Source organism: Sturnira hondurensis, unplaced genomic scaffold, assembly GCF_014824575.4.
Source record: "Sturnira hondurensis isolate 20B ecotype Veracruz unplaced genomic scaffold, ASM1482457v3 Scaffold0014430, whole genome shotgun sequence".
NCBI classification, from domain to species: Eukaryota; Metazoa; Chordata; class Mammalia; order Chiroptera; family Phyllostomidae; genus Sturnira; species Sturnira hondurensis.
Genome location: NW_028087061.1, coordinates 2,092,307 through 2,113,162, shown reverse-complemented (window position 1 = coordinate 2,113,162; position 20,856 = coordinate 2,092,307). Strand labels below are relative to the sequence as shown.

The window sequence follows — 20,856 nt, the reverse complement described above, 5'->3', positions numbered from 1 at the left end:
CAGATTACCAACTTTTCCATTTTATACCTTCAATAATTGAAAGAGGGTATCCGCAGCCCAGAAATGGAATCCACCCTGGCGGTGCACGCATGAGACCGCCCTCCTTATAACAGGTGGGTACGTCCCAGGAAGGAAAAGCGACACCCTCCACCATGGGGCCACAGCCTAGAGCTCAGCTTTCCCGGCGTGCCCCGCGTCGAGGGGACTCTTAACGTGAAGTGCTGGGTGATTCAGCCGCGTGGCCGCGCCGGCCAGGGCAGGGGGCGCGCGCCGCTGCGGCACGGGCGGTCTCCGTGGCGGCTTTTCCCTTTGTGGTCTGCTCGAGCGTGTCCCCCACGAATTCGGTCCCCTGGTACCAGATCGCTGTGGGGAGCGGCAGGTAAGTGGCGGCAGGCGTGGTCCCGAGATTTGCCTTTGTGTCGGGGGCTGACTCCTCGGGAGGCCGCTCGGGCGGAAGTCCTCCGGTCCGACCCTCCCCCCCCATCCCCTGTGAAAAGGCTCCGGGATTGAAATCATCGAGAGGAAAAATGTCGGCGAATGGGTCCTGGGCGCCTGTTTTCGTGCGGAGGGGAGGGTGAGGTCTGAAGATCGCGGGAAGTGTTTGTATGGAAGTCGTAAATACAGTCGTGGGGACAGCTGAAGTGTATAACTTGTCTGGTTCTTGAAGGCCCTTGGTGTTTTTATCCCTCCAGAAATGAGGAGAACTTCGGAATGTTTATTGATAAGACATTTGCGGACACGATTCTTTTCTGGCAATTAAATGAACTCATTAAAAATTATGTAGTTGGTCGGGCTCCTAAACTCGAGCAGAGAGTGCATTTTGCTCGCTTTATTCACCCCTGCTTCAGTCTTCCTTTTCTGCCACCCACAAACAACTAGCTTTTATCAGTGGTTCTGCCTGCAAAAGAGCTGGGAGAGCCTTACCAGGTCTTTTTCTTTTAGATAAAACCTCACTTTTTATAGCAGACAGTGTCTTCAGGTTTCCATACCTAGCTCTACACTATCAGAAAACCTCTTCTGTTCCGGAATTGCGGTGACTCTCAGAAAATTCCGGGGTTGAACCGGTTTATTGATAAACCGGTGAGCAAACTATAGGATAAACAAGGCTGTGGAGGAACTGTTTAACTAGTTCGTGAAAATGCATTTTCCAGGCCCATTCACTATGCCCTTGTTGGCTGCTAACAGCCAGCAAGCTGCAACTGTTACCTGAGAAATTGAGGGGTTTTTTTTATGGCTCCCAAAACGAAGAGTTATAGTAATAGTGGAATATGACGAAGCCAGAGTCAAAGATCTTCACCCTCAGCTCTGTCCCTCCCTCAAATTCTGGCACAGTAATTCTCAAACAGTAATTCTAAATTTGCTCCTTAAAAATGCCAGTACCACTCCCAGAAATTTGATTGTAGAGATCTGTGATGGGTGCCTGCTTATGCACTTGAAGCAAGCACCATCCTTCGGTCTGTTACTGGTGATCCAGGGACCACACTTTGAGCAACACAACCATAGAGCTGGCCTGAGGATTTTTTGAACAGCCCAAGCTCCCTTATCCCTTTGTTGTTTTATTCTCCCCTGCCCACTAAACAGACATAAGCCAAGGAAGGGAACTTCAGAAAAAATAAGTGTTTTCTTGGACTCACACCAGGGTAGGAAATGAATTCATACATATTTCTAATACCGCCTTGGTGTTTAGCGATAGCCAGTACCTATATAATCTGTGCTTTTCCCCTCTGAAGGCTACTTTCAATATTAGCAGACCAGCAATGCCATTATGCCTAATTTCCCACTCTCAACTAAGTCTCCTTCCCTTAGAACCAGGCCAGCCACTGCTGTGTAATTCCCGTGGCCCTGAGCTCTCAGATTTCCTGGCATGTAGCAGTACCAGTGGCACTTATGAGAGCCTTTAGTTCCCTCATTAAATACGCGAGCAATGCCTGTTTTGTGCAAAGCACTGTGGTAGGCTCTTTTAGCTGCAACATTGGAGAGATGGCACAGAGTTACATTGCTCCCTTGAGGCAGGGCAGGATCACCTCCTCTGCTGCCAAAAGCTTTTTCTGTTTTCTTAGTTCCTCTTCAAATAAATGCATAGGGATGAGGTTAGAGTTCTGCTATGTGTTTCTGACCTTTTTTCTTTCTTTAGTATCCTTTTAATGTCTGATTTCTCTTCTTAATCCATCTTTTTCTGTTGATTCATAAAACGCCTTTCCTTTTGTAGTCCTGGGCTTCCTGATTACGTCTGAACAAGCCTGGGCCCCTCCTTGGCTAACTGGATTAAAAAATTTAGGGAAATACTTGGAAAATGATTGATTTCTAGTTGGAATACCCAGAGTCATGAAAATATAAAGCTTAGAGATATAAGGAGGCCTATTACAAATTTATCTACTGCAATCCTCTCATTTTTCAGATAAAGAATCTGAGAGATGAGATGGCAGAGTGAGGATTCCTGGCTTCTAGCCAGTGTTCTTCCCAATAGTCATCTCAAGAAAGATATTGCAAAAATGGAAGAAAGGTTCAAAGAAATTAAGTTATGAGGAGATGAAGAAAATGGAGAGACTTTTACATGACTACAAAAGCAGGATTATTTGGGGAAAATGGAGATTGAAGGAGAATGTGATCGAACCATATAAATTATGAAGAGTGGGAATACTAAAATAAGGAACTCTGTCTGAAGCTTGAAATAAATAGTAAAAGGAAAAATAAGAGCAAAGAGGTAGTTTTCTTATAATCCCAAGAGATGTTTTTTTAAAGATTCAGTAAAGGTTAAGTACATTGATTAATTTCTATTATGTTAGACATTTGAGCAATGTCCAGAATCTTTTGAAGTTGTCACATAACTATACTGTTCTTACCAAAATTATTAGGTATCTCTGTGGGAGACAGGATATAAGACTGATGTAACTATTAACATGATTCAGTATATCCTGATGTTCCTATAGGAAGTGAGATTATTGGAACAGTATATGCATTTCTGGAATAGTGGGAAGGAAAGAAGAGAACCTTTTGATATTTTTGCTTAGAGCCCCCAAATTAGACATTGTTGGATTGTTCTTTTATATTCATGAAAAGCAGAATTAGAAATACTGTAGTAAAGATTTATTAATTCATAGACATTATTATATACCAGATGCTATACTAAAAGCTTTTATGTTTGTCATCTCATTTTATTTATCTCCATTTTATAACTGAGGAATCTAAGACACAACAAGCTTAAGCTTGCCAAAAGTCATAAACCTAGTATGTGGTCAGTGTTCAAACTTAAATCTGGCTGACTCCAAAGCCATGGAGATTATGCTCAATAGCGCCCTCATTATATAGTTGACTCTTGAACAACCTGGGCTTTAACTATACGGTTTCACATATATGGAATTTTTTTCAAATGATTGCAGTTTGTTGACCCTCACAGTTTAAGCCTGTGTTATCCAAGGGTCAGGTCCACGTTTGGGAATTTGAGTATTCGGAGGCTTATACAGTTTGTACAGTGTGAGAGGTCATGCCCCTAACCTGCATTGTTCAAGGGTCAGCTGTACTTAATGGGGTAGTAGTTTAAAAAGTGGGATTTGGAGTCAGTCTTTCCTTGGTTTCAAATCCTAGCTCCTTCATTTACTGACTTGGATAAAGTACTCATCAGTGTCTGTGTCTCTGAAATAGTGCTTGTAATAGTACCCACCTACCTCAGAGAGTTGTGAGGATTGAGTTAATCCTTGTAAAGCACTTACAACGGTGCCTGAGATACTGGACATTCTCCGGAAAGGCTGGCTATGCATTGTTTTTAAAAATATTATAATTTACTTTATTGGAAGATACTGTTTTCTTCAGATTCAGATCTTTCCACTGTTGAAATTGTAAGGGCTTCTGATAAGTATTGTATAAAGTAAACTGTCTCTGTTCTTACTAAAATAGGGAGCCTCATTACAAGTTTGGAAAGCATTGAGCTACAGTGGAAAGATCTGAAACCCAGGCCAGAGGATTTGGTTTCACTTGTCTCTGTTACTACATTCCCATTTGTTTCATAGAGAAAGCCGTAAGGACCAGATGAAGTAAGAAATATGAATGAAATAATTGCATGCTATACAAGTGTAAAATATGGTTATTAAAATTATAGAGGAAAGTGAAAATAAATTGTTGAGATTATTAAAAGAAATTTCCAACTTCCTTAGAATAAAATAGCTCTTATGGGAAGATCACAGTCTATACCGTAAAACCATATTAGGCTCCTTCCATATATTTGTCTTAAATCTCTTCTTGGTAGGAGAGAGTGAAATGTAATTTTGGCAGCTGTCACCTGTGTATTAGTTTGATAGGGCTGCCATAACTATCCTAAACTGTCCTAAGCTTTTCTTTTTCTTTTTTTTTTTTGAGTTGAAATATTCTAACATTTTAATAGAAAAAAATGGAATTGAAAATAGTCCTCATTCAGCAGAATCTTCTCTGAGCATCTGTATAAAGGGTTTTGTTTTTTTTTAATTTTTCTTTGTTCTAAGCTTTTATTAAAAGAAAACAATTCCAGCATTTTCTTGAAGAGTCCCTTGTGTTTAGAGATACATTTCTTTTTCTCATTTTTGAAGAAATAACACTCATTTTAGAGACTTTGGAATATTCAATAAAACACAATTTAAAAATAAAATCACTTATGAGCCTACAATTAAGAGAAAATAATATTTTCAATCTTTTTTCTATGAATATATTTATTATTTCAACCTGCCTTTTTAAAAATCTAACATGTCAATACTGTTTCATGCTATTTTAGTTATTCATTTTTTTATTTAATTTATTGGGTCATGCCATTTTAGTTATTATTCTAAAACTTTTTTTAGTCTTTTAATGTGGGTTATATTGTCAACTAAAAAAATGACAACAGTCAACATAACAATAATCTTAATTTCTTCTCTTGTTTTAGTACTTCAGTGGCCTACAAGCAAATCTTTAAGTACTCAAAAAACTCTAAATCTTCAAAATGTAAACTTATGAATCTAACATATTTCAAGGTGTTCTTTAACATTGCAACACTCTTTTCAAACTTAGCCAATTTTTCTTTTATCTCTAAAGTAATAATAATCAAACTTAAACTCAATTACTCGAGGACACATTTTGTAATCACATATCAACCGGCTGAGATTCTTCAATATGTCAGATTACCTCAAACATTACATCTGAAATCCAGATGGATTTATTTTATTGATTTAACTCATTTTGTGTGCCATATATTGTTTAACTACTTTGTAAATGTTATTTAATACTCAAAGACTTTATAAAGTAGGTGCCATTAGTACCCCCCATTTTACCATTGAGGAAACTGAGGAAAGAGGGTAGGAAATTTTCCTACAATCACACAGCTAAAAAATAGTGGAGCAAAGCTTCAAACCCAGACTTTTGGCTTCGGAGTCTATAACTGTTACCATTATGCTATGTTACCTCCCTGTTTAGGTCAGATTTACTTCATGACTACTATGTAAGTTTCACAATTTTGGGGCTGTGATCCAAGCCCCAGTTCTGAGGCCAGGACATAGAACCACCCTACGCTGATAATGGACACTCTAGAATCTTTTCTGTTTAAATAGTTGCTGTGAGAGGACCTCTAAGTCACTTAACTTCAGATGAGGGTTGATTGTACTCAGTTCAAATCAAACTCTTACCCAATTCCACTGTAATTTCAATTTATTACCTAAACATTAGCAGATGGAATTCTATAATTTCCATATAGGGTGCTTCTGTCTTTTGATTGGGTTCAGCTAGTTTTGATCATTCTAATAACATCATGATTCCTAAGAAAAAGCCAGTCAATATATGACAGAATTCCGGGGGTGAGGTCCCTAACATCCAGGACACTGTTGTGCTTGCTATTACCTAAACCAAGGAAGAGACACAGATGCTGTTAAAGATTACTTAATAGCAAACTTCCAGGAAATAGCCGAGGGATATACTACTAATAATAGTATCTTAAAAGGAACAGTGTAAGACAGTACAATTAATTTAAATGTATTAGTCAACAGAGTAGGCCATTTTACAGGAAAAAGCTAAGTGTGTGTAGAGTGAGAATAGATCAGTACATGTTGAAAACTCCTTTTTAAAAAAAAAGATTTTATTTTTAGAGAGAGAAGGGAGGGAGAGAAACATTGCTATGAGGTGTTGCCTCCAACTTTTCAGCGTGCCATATGAGGCCCATCCCTCTGAGCCACACCCTCAGGCTGTATGTGGAAAATTCTGGAGGCAGTCCATATCACCATACCAGAAGATGGTTCAAGGACTAGTTCCAATTGGTTTCAAAGGTTTTCACGGATTCTTAGCAAAAGTGAGGTCAGTGGGAGACTTCCAGCCAAGATGGAGGCATAGGTGTAAACACTGTGCCTCCTCGCACAACCAAGTTTAAAGACAACAAAGTTTTAATAACAAAAATACAACCAAAACACAGAAAATTGAACTATACGGAAGTCCAACAACAATGAACCTTTCAGCCAGACCAGTAACGGGTGGAGCCAGCAGCAGAGCAGGGTCAGGCAGAAAAGATCCGCCAGACCGACCCAGGCACGCAGGCAGCCGTTGGCGGATCCCAGGTGTAGGGTAGCAGCGGGAGGACCCAGTGAGGGTGCAAAGCGGCAGGCTGACTGCATTCGCACACAGATAAACCAGAGTGAGCAGTGAGACAGACCACGCAGGCCCCAGCAGCGGGAACCAGCAGAGGGGACCCCCATTGCCCCTCTTTGACCCCGCCCCCACATACAGCATCACAATCCAGCGACTGAGTGGCTCGGCCCTGGTGAACACCTAGGGCACTGCCCCTCATATGTAACAGGCAGGAATAGACCAAAACATGGCTCAAGAAGAACTCAAAGACCCAGAGCCCATAACTCTAAGTGACCAAGAAATAGCAAACCTATCAGATGCACAGTTCAAAACACTGGTGATCAGGATGCTCACAGAACTGGTTGATTTTAGTCACAAATTAGAGGAATAAATGAAGGCTAAACTAATTGAAATGAAGGGAAATACACAGGAAACCAATAGTGATGGAAAGGAAACTGGGACTCAGATCAAGGGAGTGGACCAGAAGGAAGGAAAAAATGACAAAACAGAAAAGTATGAAGAAACAAGAATTCAAAAAAATTAGGAGAGGTTTAGGAACCTTCAGGACATCTTTAAACGTTCCAACATCTGGATTATAGGGGTACCAGAAGGGGAAAAGAAACAGCCATGAGTGGAAAACTTATTTGAACAAATAATAAAGGAGAACTTTCCCAATCTGGCAAAGGAAATAGACTTCCAGGAAATCCAGGAAGCTCAGAGAGTCCCAAAGAAGTTGGACCCAAGAAGGAACACACCAAGGCACATCATAATTACATTAGCCAAGATGAAAATGAAGGAGAGAATCCTAGAAGCATCAAGAGATAAGGGGACAGTCACCTACAAAGGAGTTCCCATCAGACTGTCAGCTGATGTCTCAAGAGACCTTACAGGCAAGAAGGGGCTGGAAAGAAGTATTCCAAGTCATGAAATCCAAAGACCTACATCCAAGATTGTTCTATCCAGCAAAGCTTTCATTTAGAATGAAAGGGCAGATAAAGTACTTCTCAGATAAGGTCAAGTTCAAGGAGTTCATCATCACCAAGTCCTTATTATATGAAATGTTAAAGGGACTTATATAAGAAAAAGAAGATGAAAAATATGAACAGTGAAAGGACAGCAAACTCTCAGTTATTAACAACCACACCTAAAACAAAAGCAAACTAAGAGGACAGATCAGGAGCAGAACCATAGAAATGGAGATCACATGGAGGGTTAGCAACAGGGGAGTGGGAGGAGAAGGGGGGAGAAGGTACAGAGAATAAAGTATCATAGACAGTAGGTAGAAAGTAGATGCAGGGGAGGGCAAGAATAATATGAGAAATAAAGAACCTAAAGAACTTGAGACGTGGACATAAACTAAAGGGGGGAATGGTAGGGGAGGAGATGTGCAGGGTGGAGGGGAATGAAGGGGGAAATACAACAACTTTAATAGCATAATCAATAAAATATATTTAAAAATTTCAAAAAAAAAGGCAGTGCAAACAGTCACACTCACGCACACACATAACCAGTTTTAAAGCACTTGGCATTAAGACATCAATCTAATAACAGGTTTTTAGGAAAAAGAAACACTACCATATTAAATATATATATGATTTTAAGACATCCTGATTTCAAAAATACTAAAATGTGAACTGAAGAATTACAGTGGATGGTAATATAATGCTTTCTTGGGAAAACTATCTTTTGTATCCAAATTATACCTTTACTTTTTTTATATTACTTTTAAAAAATTTATTGAGTTTGAGAGGGAGAGAGAAAAAACATTGATTCCTTGCTTCACCCATTCGTATATTCATTGGTTGATAGCCCACTTTTGCCCCACCCTGTATGTTGACTAATTTGTTGATAATCTAAAGAGACTACCAAAAACTTCTCTGTAGTTTTGAGAGATTTTTTAAAAACCTGACTGATAAAAATGTAGTTCTAAAAGTACAGGTTTGGTTTACAAAAATAACATGTTTGTTATCTGTAAATGTTTAAGAGTTAAGAGTGGTATTATAATTGTTTTATTACTGCCACAAGTGGATATATTCAGAATCCAGTACTTATTCTCTGTAAAAATACAGATACCCAGAGCTAAATTGTAAATACAGGGATTTTGGTATTAGAATTGGGATGAGGGATTATGTGGTGACGAGGTGTTAATGCAAGAAAGGAGAAACAAGCAGATATTTTTTTAAAATAAAGTTTTTGAATATGATTTTTGTAAGCTTGAAACTAGTTTTGGATATTTAATATAATAACAGCTAACACTTTTTCAGTGTTTCCCCTATGCCAGAGACAGTGCTTTATCTGAAGTATTTGTAACTTCTAAAACAGTTCTCCCAAATAGATACTATTATTATTATTAATTTACAAGTGAGAAAATTGAGACTCAGGGAAGTTAGTCATGCGCCCAGATTCACACAACTAGTAAGTGGTGGAATCAAGAACCAACCCAGGTGATCTGGTCCCAGAGCACTTGCTGGTGAATATGGGAGCAGGGTAGCCGATGGTTAAAAGTAGCCTTCCTTCATTTGAGACTTTGTGAGGAAGTAGTAATGCAAATAGAAAATATTTTATAGCATCAGTTCTTTGAAAAGAAAAAGAAATAAAAGAGAAAGGGATTGGGGAAGGGGATTGATCTCTACTAGGGATTAATTATGCAATTGCTTAGGCTCACAGGGAGACTATGTAAGGAACGCATGTGTAGAAACCTTGACCAGTATTCAAGAAATGCAGTACCATGAGTTTTTTTCTACACAGAAAAATGTCTTCTGGTATAGCTGCAATATTAATCTAGAAATAATATAATCTATCTTCAAAGTATATAATATATTTGCGGATTAAAATAGCTACAGTAAATTTTTGAATTAAAATTTTGATTAAACAGTGTCTCTTAACAGTAAACATTAAAATTGCTCTGGTGCTAATAATTTCAATTATCCACACATATTTCTGTTAATATTTCAGTGGATTGAGTTATGGTAGTAATAAGTAAAGCAAAATTTTACTTCCATCTAATTTTACTTCCATGAGAGAACAACAGAGCTACATTCTGGGTCATAAACTGGCACAGGGAGTCTGAATGTGTGCAGTTGCTGTCCTCATTAAATTTAATGTGCAGTGAAGACTACCACAATCATTCTAAAACTAATAAAGTTGGTGTTACTCAGTGCAGAAGAAAAAGTGTAAATGAGTACTTAAGACATAATTTTAAAGATTAGAAGAAAACGTGTCTGTTGACAACTTAAAAATATTTCAGAACTTCTAGATAAGTAACAGAAAAACAGTGGCAAAATATTAAATTAAAATATTAAATACATGCCACTGGAACAGAAACAGACAAATCAGTAGAACAGAGTTTGAAAACTAGACCAAGCATATATTATATGTTAGTACTTGATGAAATTGACATCTTGATAAAATTTAGTGGGGGGGGTGGACTCTTCAGAATATATTATTAAGGCATAGTTGGTTAGCCATTTGAATTTTGTTAGATCTGTACCTTAATGTAAATGCCAAATAAACTATATACAGGTTAAAGGTTAATTTAAAAAAGTCTGTGTACTGGGTTGAGTAAAATTTGGTGCATCCATATAATGGAAATTATGTACCATTGAAAAATGATGTAAGCCCTGGCTGGTGTAGCTCAGTGGATTGAGCGCTCGCCTGCAAACTAGAAGACCGTCAGTTCAGTTCCCAGTTAGGCACATGCCTGGGTTGTGAGCCTGGTCTCCGGTTGGGGGTGTTCAAGAGGCAGCTGTTTGATGTTTCTCTTTCTCTTTCTCCTCCCTCTAAAAATAAATAAACAATCTTTTTTTAAGTTGAGAATTTAAAAATAGTGATGTAAGACTATGATTATTGACATACAACCAATGTTTGCTGTATGCTGAGCATACAAAATAGTATTTACAGCAGAATTTCAAATTGTAAAAATTTAATATAATTTTCAGAATTTCACCAGAATTCAAATTGTAAAAAATAAAATACATTTATGTATTTATACTTAGGAAAGTCAGAAAGAGGACTTATGGGTGATTTTTGTCTTTTTAGTATTTTCTGCCAGGAACAATGAACACATTTTACCCAAGTGCAGGATTACTGTTTGTCTTCATTTTTGAAAACTCTACATCAGTAAAAGCTTAAAAAAAATAGGACAGCGTGTCAGGAGAAGAGTAAGAATGTGGCCTTTTTCTGAGGTAAAAGTGGAAAGCCACAGAAGATCAGATACAAATGAGAAGTTAAGCAACTGAGGCAAAAAATAATAATTCAGAGGATTCCAGAAGCAATACAGTATGTGATCTCACTATATCAGGGAAAGGGAGCTGAAGGGAGCTGAAAACTGTGCAACAGAACATAAGTGTCTTCCAGAGTGAAAGGAGCATGATGAACTGAAAGGGTCGAGTCAATGATGAGTAGTCGTACAAGGGAGATGCCGATACCCACATTTATCTCTTGTCTTTAGATAGTGCTTTATGCTGTTTGATTTTTTCCATACATCCAATTTGAGAAAGGATTGTCCAGCTTAGTAGTGGTACATGCATCCATTTTTATGGCTTAAAACACTGAAGCTTAAAGGATGTTTTTCTTGGTGACATGGTGAGTTAATAACAAAGCCAAAGCCATAACCTGCTTTGCTTCAGTCTAGTGGGTGGTCCTGTCATCCTGTACTTTAATTTTTTTAATTAATTTTAGAGAGGGGGGAGGGAGACATTTGATTTGTTGTTCCACTAAATTATGCCTTCATTGGTTGATGCTTATATGTGTGCTGATGGGATCGAACCCACAACCTTGGTGTATCAGGACAAATCTAACTAACTGAGCTACCTGACCAAGGCCTATCATGCTATCTTGTTATCTCACAGACTACCAGGGAGATGTAAGCAAGTCATGGGAAACACCCAGTGATTCTAGTCATGGCCTAACAAACTTGATAGGAATAAATCACTGCTATGATCAGTATCCAACCAGCATGGGTTTTTTCCCTTACCCACCCAAAACTTTTAAGACTGTCAAAAATGAAATTTTGGAAGCATTGCTGAAAGTAAATGACTACATTAGAATGAAATCCTATTTCACATATCAGATAAGCAAAAATAAGAAGGCCAAACACTGTTAGCATGGACATTTCATGCTGCTGGAAGGAGTATAAATTGGAATATTTATACTACTATTTGGGATCTGCATGCCTTATAGCTAGAGTTGTGATTTGGGGCAAGTTGCTAACCTTTCTAAAGCTTGATTTTTTTTCAACAGTAAAGTGGGGATAATTAAAATATCTTTCCAGGGTTGTGTCATTATCAAATAAGATTAAGTTTGTAAAAGCTTTGTAGACTCTACAGTTCAGGAATAATAACAATAATCAACATTTATTGCATGCGGTGTGCAGGCATCATACTGAGCATGATGAATAAATGTATAACCTCATTTAATCCTTATATCAGCCTGTGTGGTTAATGGTTATTATCCTCTCTTACAAGTGAGCAAGCCAAGACACAGAGACACTTAGGAACCTGTCAGGGCCATGGTTATAAAGATAGAGCCATAATGGAAGATCGTACTTTGGGAAGAAATGTAGCAAGAAGTCTCTAAGAAGTATTTATGTCTCACCACTCTGCCAGACTTCTTTGAGGAAGACAGCAAGAACTTGGGGAGGGAGGGCCCAGTAGAAATAACTTACAAGGGTCACTCTCTTTACAGATTCAAACAATTAAATTATTGCAGGTTTGGGGATATTAGGTAGGAAACTCCAAGATTTAGAAATGTTAAGAATAAAGTTTATATGGGCTTAATACTGGTGTGGTCTTAATATTTTTAGAAATAATCTGGAAACAGAAAACCAGAAAGCCTTAGAAGACAAAGTTTCTTCTGAGATTGGAACTTTAGGGTTGCACATGCAAATGGAGTGAATAGAAACGTCACACAAAAACATCAGTGGTGCACACACACACAGAGCTGGGTGACTCGGTTGGGGTGTTATTGCATAAACAGATAGGTTGAAGGTTTAGTTCTTGGTCAGGGCACATTCCTAAGTTCTGAGTTTGGTCCCCAGTCAGGGTGCATATAGGAGGCAACCATTGATGTTTTTCTCTCTCTTTCTGTCCCTCCCTTCCCCTCTCTCTAAAATCAATGAGTATGTCCTTGGATGAGGATATAAATACAAATAAGCACACACACATATATACACATACACATTCACATGCTCCCATAGTACATTTTAAAGATGACAGCCTCTTAACTATCAGTTAGTAGTATCCTGGAAGGTGATCATGCAGACATTTTAGATTCTGTTACCTCTGTTGTCTCTTCCTCTTCCTTCTTTTGACCAGAAATCCTGGGTATCACCAGAGAACATGGTGAAGCAAAACGGAATCTGTTCACCTCTATAGACAACATTAGCAGGGTTCTCATTACTATGTGTAATGGAACTAGGCCAAAGTCAATGATAAGCAATTACAGTAGTTAAAGAAAAGGAGTTGTTTCACATAAGAACAGACTGAAAGGACTAGGATTTGTGCCTGAAATGAGGGTTTAGCAAAAATGTAAGTACTTTCTGAATTTAATTATGAAGTATAGATGAGGGGTAGATAATTTATTTGCCAAATTCTAGGGCATTCTACCACATACATCACCACCCAGTTCTTACAGAAAAGAGACATTGCCCTGAAGTAAAAGATCAGACCCTGTTCCGTTAACAGTCTGAAAGCGTAATGCTTTTGAAATGCATCCATGTTAAATTTGATTGTCCCCAGCCCTATTCCATCGGGATTTTAAAAATCTGAATAGTTCAGTGGCAAGATATTGAACTTAAAGGAACCATGATCTGTTTAATTATCTTATTTTCTTCAGAAGTAATTAGAGGAAATTGCAAGTAAAAAGAAAATACATACGTTATCTAGAGATTATTTTGGATTAATACTCGAGATGACTGTGTTCTAGAGAGAAAAACCAGTGTGTCCTTATTGAGGTGCAAGAAATATGTAGAGACAATTCCACTGTCAAAGATTGTATGTAAACTCCAAGGTAGGGAGATTATGATTCTAAATGTTTTGCTGTTCCAGGTCAACAAAATCAAGACTTAACAAAATATGGGCCTTCATAGGAGACCTGTGAAATAAATAATAAAAATATTTGTTATTTAGCTCTTCCAAGGGTATAAAAATGCTTTTACATGAGGTATGGAAGTGAAGTTTGAGGGGGCTTGCTGGATGTTAAGTTTCTTTGCCTCATAGCTATACAGTGTGCGTTTCATTGGTATGTTTCTAACTCCTAGCTGTTTTCTGAAGCAGACTCTTCAGTTACTGCTAAGTGTGCCAGGGATGTCATGATCCTTTGCTGTTTGTGACTATACATTACTGTGACTTTTAGGACTGTCAGCCAAAAATAGTTTTGTAGCAATAGAGGTCGTTGTTAGAGTACTTTGCTTATTTCTTTTCTTTTTTTTTTCTTAGATCTGTTCTGAGGACCAAGATTCATGTGGGGGATGGTTACAGAGTTGAACCATGGTAGGCAATGAAAATATACATTCAAAATTGAATGAAACATCTGTCCTGGAAGGGGAATAGACTATGACTCTTAAATTTAAACTGGCTGGCCCTGGCTGGCGTGGCTCAGTGGATTGGGCGCCCACCTGCAAATCAAAGGGTCAGCAGTTCGATTCCCAGTCAGGGCACATGTGTGGGCTATGGACCCATAGGGGGTGCACCAGAAGCAACTATACATTGATATTTCTCTCCCTCTCTTCCTTCCCCTCTCTCTAAAAATAAATCAATAAAATCTTACAATAAATAAATAAACTGGCTGCTCTGGTGTACGTTGAAGAATTTTGTGTCAGTCTGTTTACCTTTTTGGTTTCATAGGTCAAGGGAGTTTTGTTCTGTTGTTCTAGGATTATAGAAGAATTTGTTCATAGGGGACTTACGGAAATGTTAGATTGATTAGGTGATTTATTCAAGTGTGTGCCAATAAGCATTAATCCTGAGACAATTTCTTGAAAAAAGGAGTTCTGCAACCAAATTCATTTGGGAAAACTTTGCAAACTGGGTCCTGTCTTGAGTTTCACAGTATACTCTGATCTTGTTTATTGAAGTGTAATTTGTAGTAATTAAGTAAAGACAACTTAAATATTTGTAGGTGGAATAGACTCATACAGTATTACATAAATAGCGGTTAAAAGGGGATGGACTAGATCTTGATCTTCTATCATGGATGGATCTCAAGAACATTAATTTAGAAAAATATTACAGAATGGGAAGTGCATTTAGAATATAGTTTGTCTGTTTTTAAAAACAGCTATATGCTTTTAACAGTATATCTGGAGGATGAAGTCTAAGAGATTTGGGGATAATGATCAAAGAGTCCTGTTTAGGAAGGGAAACAGTTGTGTATTATTTGTATTAAGAATTAACTGGATACAAATAAAATGCCTGTTAATGTACAGCAAGTTACTTTCTTTTCTCTCTTTGGAGATCTCTACTCTGCTAATTTCAAGGGTATCTTTATATTTATTAATTGATTATATACAAGTTAAACTGACTTTTGAACCTTGGTACTATAGAATAGAAAGAAAGCATTTTCATTCTAATCCACTGTAATGAAACCTTTTTCATGCATTATAAGGAATAAATGAAGTAATATATACAAGCAGTCTAGGCCAGTGATTTTCAACCTTTTTCATCTCAGGGCACACATAAACTAATCACTAAAATATTGTGGCACACCAAAAAAATACATTTTTTCTGCTTAAGAAAAAAATGATATAATTTTGATTCATTCACATCAGATAGCTATTGTTGTGTTGGCTGTTGTGGTATTTTTTATTTGACAGTCCAAGCCTCAGGTGGCAAACACAAGACCCACAGGCCGAATCCGGCCCTTTACCTTGTTTTATCTGGCCTGACACCTTGTTTCTACCTGGCGACAGCACTGAGCTCCTTGCCACTAGTTAAGGAGTAGTTAAATTTATACAGTCCTAGAATTACATTTGGCCCTTTGAAGGCAACTGCAAGGCTGATGTGGCCCCTGGTGAAAATGAGTTTGACACCCTGACTATGGGAAAAGAGGTCAGTGCCCCTGACTAAATAGTTATTGCATGTTTTAAAATTTTTGTGGCACACCAGTTGAAAATTGCTGGTCTTATAGACTGCAAATTTTCAAGAGATAGGCTTATTCAAGTTTATTATATTTTTGTCTAAGAGGTCTTTGGAGAGCAACGAAGAGAAGTTTGAACTTGGTTTTTGTTTTGTTTTTTAAATTTTTATTTATTTTTAGACAGGAGAAGGGAAGGAGAGAGGAAGAGAAACATCAGAGTGTGGTTGCCTCTTGTGCGCCCCCTCCTCGGAACCTGGACTGCAGCACAGGCATGTGCCCTGACTGGGAATTGAACCTGCAACTCTTTGATTCAAAGGCGGGCACTCGGTTCACTGAGCCACACTAGCCAGGGCTACATTTTGCTTTTTTTAGTGCAGGTGACTTCTAGTTTCAGCTCTCATAATAGCATTATTGTGACTGTTTGACAGTTTCTAGTGTTTCATTGTTGCCAGGAACGTGTGTGTGTCTCCATTTTTAAAATGTGTGGGGAGGTTTTCTTTAAGTGACCAATTGTACTCTTCCTATCCTGTGTCTCTGTAGTATAAACACCACCAAATTACTGCATCACCATTAAATATGTAGAATTTATCATGAATGTGGCTAAAGTTAGTGCATTCAATGTCTGTTTACGGATAAAGCTTGAAATTATTCTTTAGTAACAGGTTTATCAACAGACCATTTAAATAAGCCAGTTTTTCTCAATATAAAATCACAGAAATGTTTAAGATGTCATTTCTTCTCAGAACAAGAATGAGAGGCATAGAGCTGTCAGTTCTCTAGTTTGGCTTCGTGCCATGGAAGCCCTTGGAAACCTGTTTTGAAAGTGTTCTAAATCATGTATATTCCTGTCTTGCAGGATTTTTTCCTGGTCGAGTGGACAGTTCAGCATAGAGTACAAGGATGAATGTTCACCGTGGCAGTGAGAGCGACAGGTTATTACGGCAGGAGGCCAGCTGCCTAATGGATGAAACCTCAGCTGCAGCCCAAGAAAAAGAAACAAGTAGCTTGACTACTTCTAGTCTTCAAAACCTTACCTACCCTGTAGGTCCCAGGAGTGATGGTATGGTGATTGGATCTTACTGAGTTTGGAGGGAGGGCTTTCTGATACATCAGCACTTCCTCTGCCCAGAAGACATAAATGTTCTAAATAAAATATTTCAGTTAATTGGCTTAACTTACATATCACAATTATATAAAGTTAAACCATCACAGAAAATCAGTCACATTTACTTGGCGATAATGGTGTAAGAAAAATAGTCATGGGTTTGCAGGCAGAAGACAGATTGAAGTTATAGCTCTGCTACCCATCAGCTATAACTGCGAGTGAGCTCCTTAATCTTTCTGAGCCCTGCTTTTTTAATTTAGAAAACAGATTTTTAAATTAATTTAAAAAATACATGTTTATTGATTTTGGAGAGAGTGAAAGAAACATTGATGTGAGAGAGAAACATGGCTTGGCTGCCTCTCACACGCACCCCAGCCAGGGATCAAGCCTGCAACCCAGGTATGTGCCCTGACCAGGAATCAAACTCTGAACCTTCTGGTGTATGAAATGACACTCCAGCCAACTGAGCCATGCTGGCCAGGGCTGGAAACAGGGATATGAATATTCTTACCTCACAAGGATGGAAGATTATGTGAAAGCTCTTAATAAACTGTTAGGTTCTTTTTAACTTATAATAAAAACAATACACTTACTGAGCATGCACTGTGCTAGGAATTTTAAGTACATCTTTAGATCAAGGGTTGCAAACTGTGGACTGGACTGCTGCCTATTTTTGTAAATAAAATTGTGAAATACAGACATCATTCCCATTTGTTTACATACTGTCTGTGGCTGCCTTCCTGCTGTAGGGGCAGAGATGATGACCCACAAAGCCCAGACTCGTGACTTCCTGGCCCTTTATAGAAAGTTTGCAAATCCCTGCTTAGATTAGTCCTCCTTGTAAAAGTAAGGAATCAGAGGCTTTAAAAGCTTAGGTGAAGCCCTGGCTGGGGTAGCTCAGTGGATTGAGCACGGGCCTGATCACGGTTCAGTTCCCAGTCAGGGCACATGCCTGGGTGGCAGGCCAGTTCCCAGCAGGGGACGCACGAGTGGCAACCATACATTGATGTTTCTCTCCTTCTCTCTTTCCCTTCCCCTCTAAAGATAAATAACATCTTAATTTAAAAAAAAAAAAGCTTAGGTGATTTGCTCAGGTTCATACTGTCAAGATGTAGGGACTGGAATTTGGACTTGTGTCTTTCTGGTTAGACTCTACTGACAGAGTGACTGCCACCCTAGTGTGTACCATTGGGGAGAATTTGTGCAATGAGTCCCTTTTCCTGCTCACCCATTAAAGTGTGGAACCTGAGGAATCCTTCACGAATTTACCTAGTTTAATTGCTTCACTGCTGGGGGGCAAATCAAGCTTTTCAGAGAACTGAGTTAGTGACTTTGACACCCACTTTCATTTCGAAACGGCACTGCCAGTGAAGGCCTGTTGGTGATGACGGTGTGTCTTGCTACTGGCTTGTCTGTAGCTTGTGTGGCAAAATGAGGGCCGCAGTAAAAATGTAAATCCTACAGAAGCTGTAGGATGTGACCCTAAATAGATTTTCCCTTTTCTCTAGAAACAAGTGGGAGAAAATTGGGTGTACTCTAGCTAACAGTTTATTTGGTAATCTAAATGCCTGAAAATGGGCAGTAATCATGTTCATTAAATATTGTATAGAAATTTAAAATATAGGAAGGATGGAAGTGAGACATTCAGTTGTATCTACATTTTATTTCTTTCAAAAAAGGTCTTGAAGATGGAGAAAAATGTTAACTGAACTTGCCAAATCTAGGTAGTAGCATATACATATTGTAGTAAGCCTGTGCTTCGATATGTTGAAATTTTTCATTAAAAAATATTTCTTAACATTAAAATATATTAGGAAAACTGCATATTTAAGAGCATCCTCTGGTAGCCCTTTAGTACATAGTTGCTCCTGCTTGTCTTCTGTGCACATCACATTTCATTCATTCCCTTTTAAGCCTCTTTTGCATGACGTGGTATCGCACGTTTTTAAGTGCCCTCGCGTACTTTCAGTTGATAGTCAATCCTGCGAGGTAGCTGCCATGAACATTGTTCTCATTTTACACAGGATGAAACTGGTTTGGGAAAATAAATTACATAAAGAAAATGGCTCTTTGGTGATAGAAAAACTGAGATTCCAAGCGTGAATCCTAATCCAAGGCTATTTGCACTGTAATTTTGCTGCTGATAGTAAGGTCTGCCTGTTCAAAAAGCGGTGTTGATGATGTTAGGATTCTCCTGTGATAGTGCAAATGCATTTTTCTGTGATTTCTTTAGGAAAAGTGATACATCAGACAATTAGAGTCTATCATTATATTTGGAAAATAAAATTTGGAAACATTCTTGAAGAATGTGGAAAATAAACAGTTTAGGCACACAGAGGTAACAGGTTCCTTAAAACACAGGAAATATAAGAGTATTAGAGGGGGAAGTAAAAACAGAAGTAGAAAGTAATTACCTCTGTGGAATAAGCCGAGGGTGGTCATGGTGTGGCAGGGGGTTACTGGTTTTCCACAGAAAGTTTTTTTTCTAGTTTAATTTTTTTAAACCATGTAGAAGTTTACTTTTAAAGTTTTTAATCACTTTTATTTTAAAATGTGGGTATTACTTTATCCCGTCCTCCTCCCCCGCCACACATACACACACACACACACACACACACACACACACACACAGAAAAGAGCTAGGGGGGCCAACATAAGCCCCGGCTGTATTTTTTCTTTATGTTCTCTAGGAAGGAGTTTTTGCCTGTTGACCTCAAAAATCTTGGGGGGATTTAATTTTTTATTTATCTTTTTTTTTTTAAAGAACACTGGGTTTATTTTTTCCCCAAAGCTTTTTCTGTCAAGTTACTTGGTTTGTTTGTATGATCTTTTAGACCTTTCACCGGACTATGCCTCTCAGCTGGCAAATCTGCAGTTCCCTCACGTAATGCCACTTCCCGAAGACGTCAAGGGCTCTTGCTTCCAAGGTGGACATAAGCGGAACCATGAGCCCTTTACTCCAGAACGATTTGGAAACAGCCCTGTGGGCTTTGGCGGTAACATTCATTCCCTGGCGCCAGAGAAAGTGACGCTTCTGGTAGATGGCACACGTTTTGTGGTGAATCCACAAATATTCACTGCTCATCCGGATACCATGTTGGGAAGGTAACTGATGATCATTTCCTTCCAAATGCACTCCGTTCTCTAGGAATAGAATATCTACTGTTTATCTTGCTATAGATATGAAAATAAAAGGCACTACATTGCTGATTTTTCTGCCTTCCTACTTGGTGAGACAGGAAGTGGAAGCTGGTAAAACTTACATGTGTTGGTGATTGGAGGTGGGGGTTGAGTACTTATTTTATTTATAAAGCCAATATAGTGAACAAAAGGGAGTACAATCAGTTAGAACTATGTAAAATAATCTGCTAAATCTCATTCCCTAGTCCTCTGTAAACTCACTCTAAAACAAGTCACACACTTAATTTCTTCTATTCACAATTTGCATAACCTCACAAAAGCAATGTTTTCCAAGTTCCACAAGTCAAAGACACTGGAGTAAGGTGCGATCTGTAAATCATAGTCTTTCTGTTTTTTTGGTAGGGGTGGAGAGCGTCTGTTGCCTTTTAATAAAGAAAAGAGAATTAGGTTTTTCACACGACACAACACCACAGCCATTTCACTGAAGCGCGTTCTTTTGCCTGCCATCTATCTGTGGGCTGTGCTTGGAGGCAGATGTCGCACTGTCCTTTTCCTGAGCCTCCATCACTGTTTGTTTTCTGAAACAGAGTCCCTGTATCTGGCTGTTTGGTTGTTTCCTGGTTGCTCTTTCTGTTCTTCGTGTTTAATTCGGACTGTAGTGTTACCCTCCTCTCACCATCTCTTGCCCCAGCTTTTCAGGGTTAGAACTTAGAAAATGGAAGGAGACTGACTGCTTAGGAGGAGCACTGGCCAGAAGTCCTCTAGGGGTGTGTGGGCTGGGGGTTATGAGGCCATAGACTGTAACATGGGGAAGAGCAAATGGGGTAAGAGTGTAAAATGTGTGTGTATATACACACACACACATTTGGCTTTTGAGGATTTTCATCTACTTAGAAGAAGATGTTATTTAAAGCTCTAACTTCACTCAGGATGTTGAACTAATTCGAAATGAATTAGAAATCAGAGTGGACTGCACTAAT

At 38.5% G+C, this 20,856-nt stretch overlaps 1 protein-coding gene across 1 annotated transcript in view; it reads left to right on the top strand.

The window, feature by feature from the left end:
• The first annotated feature begins 215 nt into the window (after nucleotides 1-215).
• The window catches only part of KCTD20 (potassium channel tetramerization domain containing 20), a 30,736-nt gene continuing 10,095 nt past the window's right edge, over nucleotides 216-20,856 (top strand). The window contains exons 1-4 of the mRNA XM_037063304.1: nucleotides 216-379; nucleotides 13,992-14,045; nucleotides 16,487-16,690; nucleotides 19,570-19,840. Coding sequence (XP_036919199.1) covers nucleotides 16,531-16,690; nucleotides 19,570-19,840 — 431 coding nt within the window. The 5' untranslated portion in view covers nucleotides 216-379; nucleotides 13,992-14,045; nucleotides 16,487-16,530. The remainder of the gene's footprint in view (nucleotides 380-13,991; nucleotides 14,046-16,486; nucleotides 16,691-19,569; nucleotides 19,841-20,856) is intronic.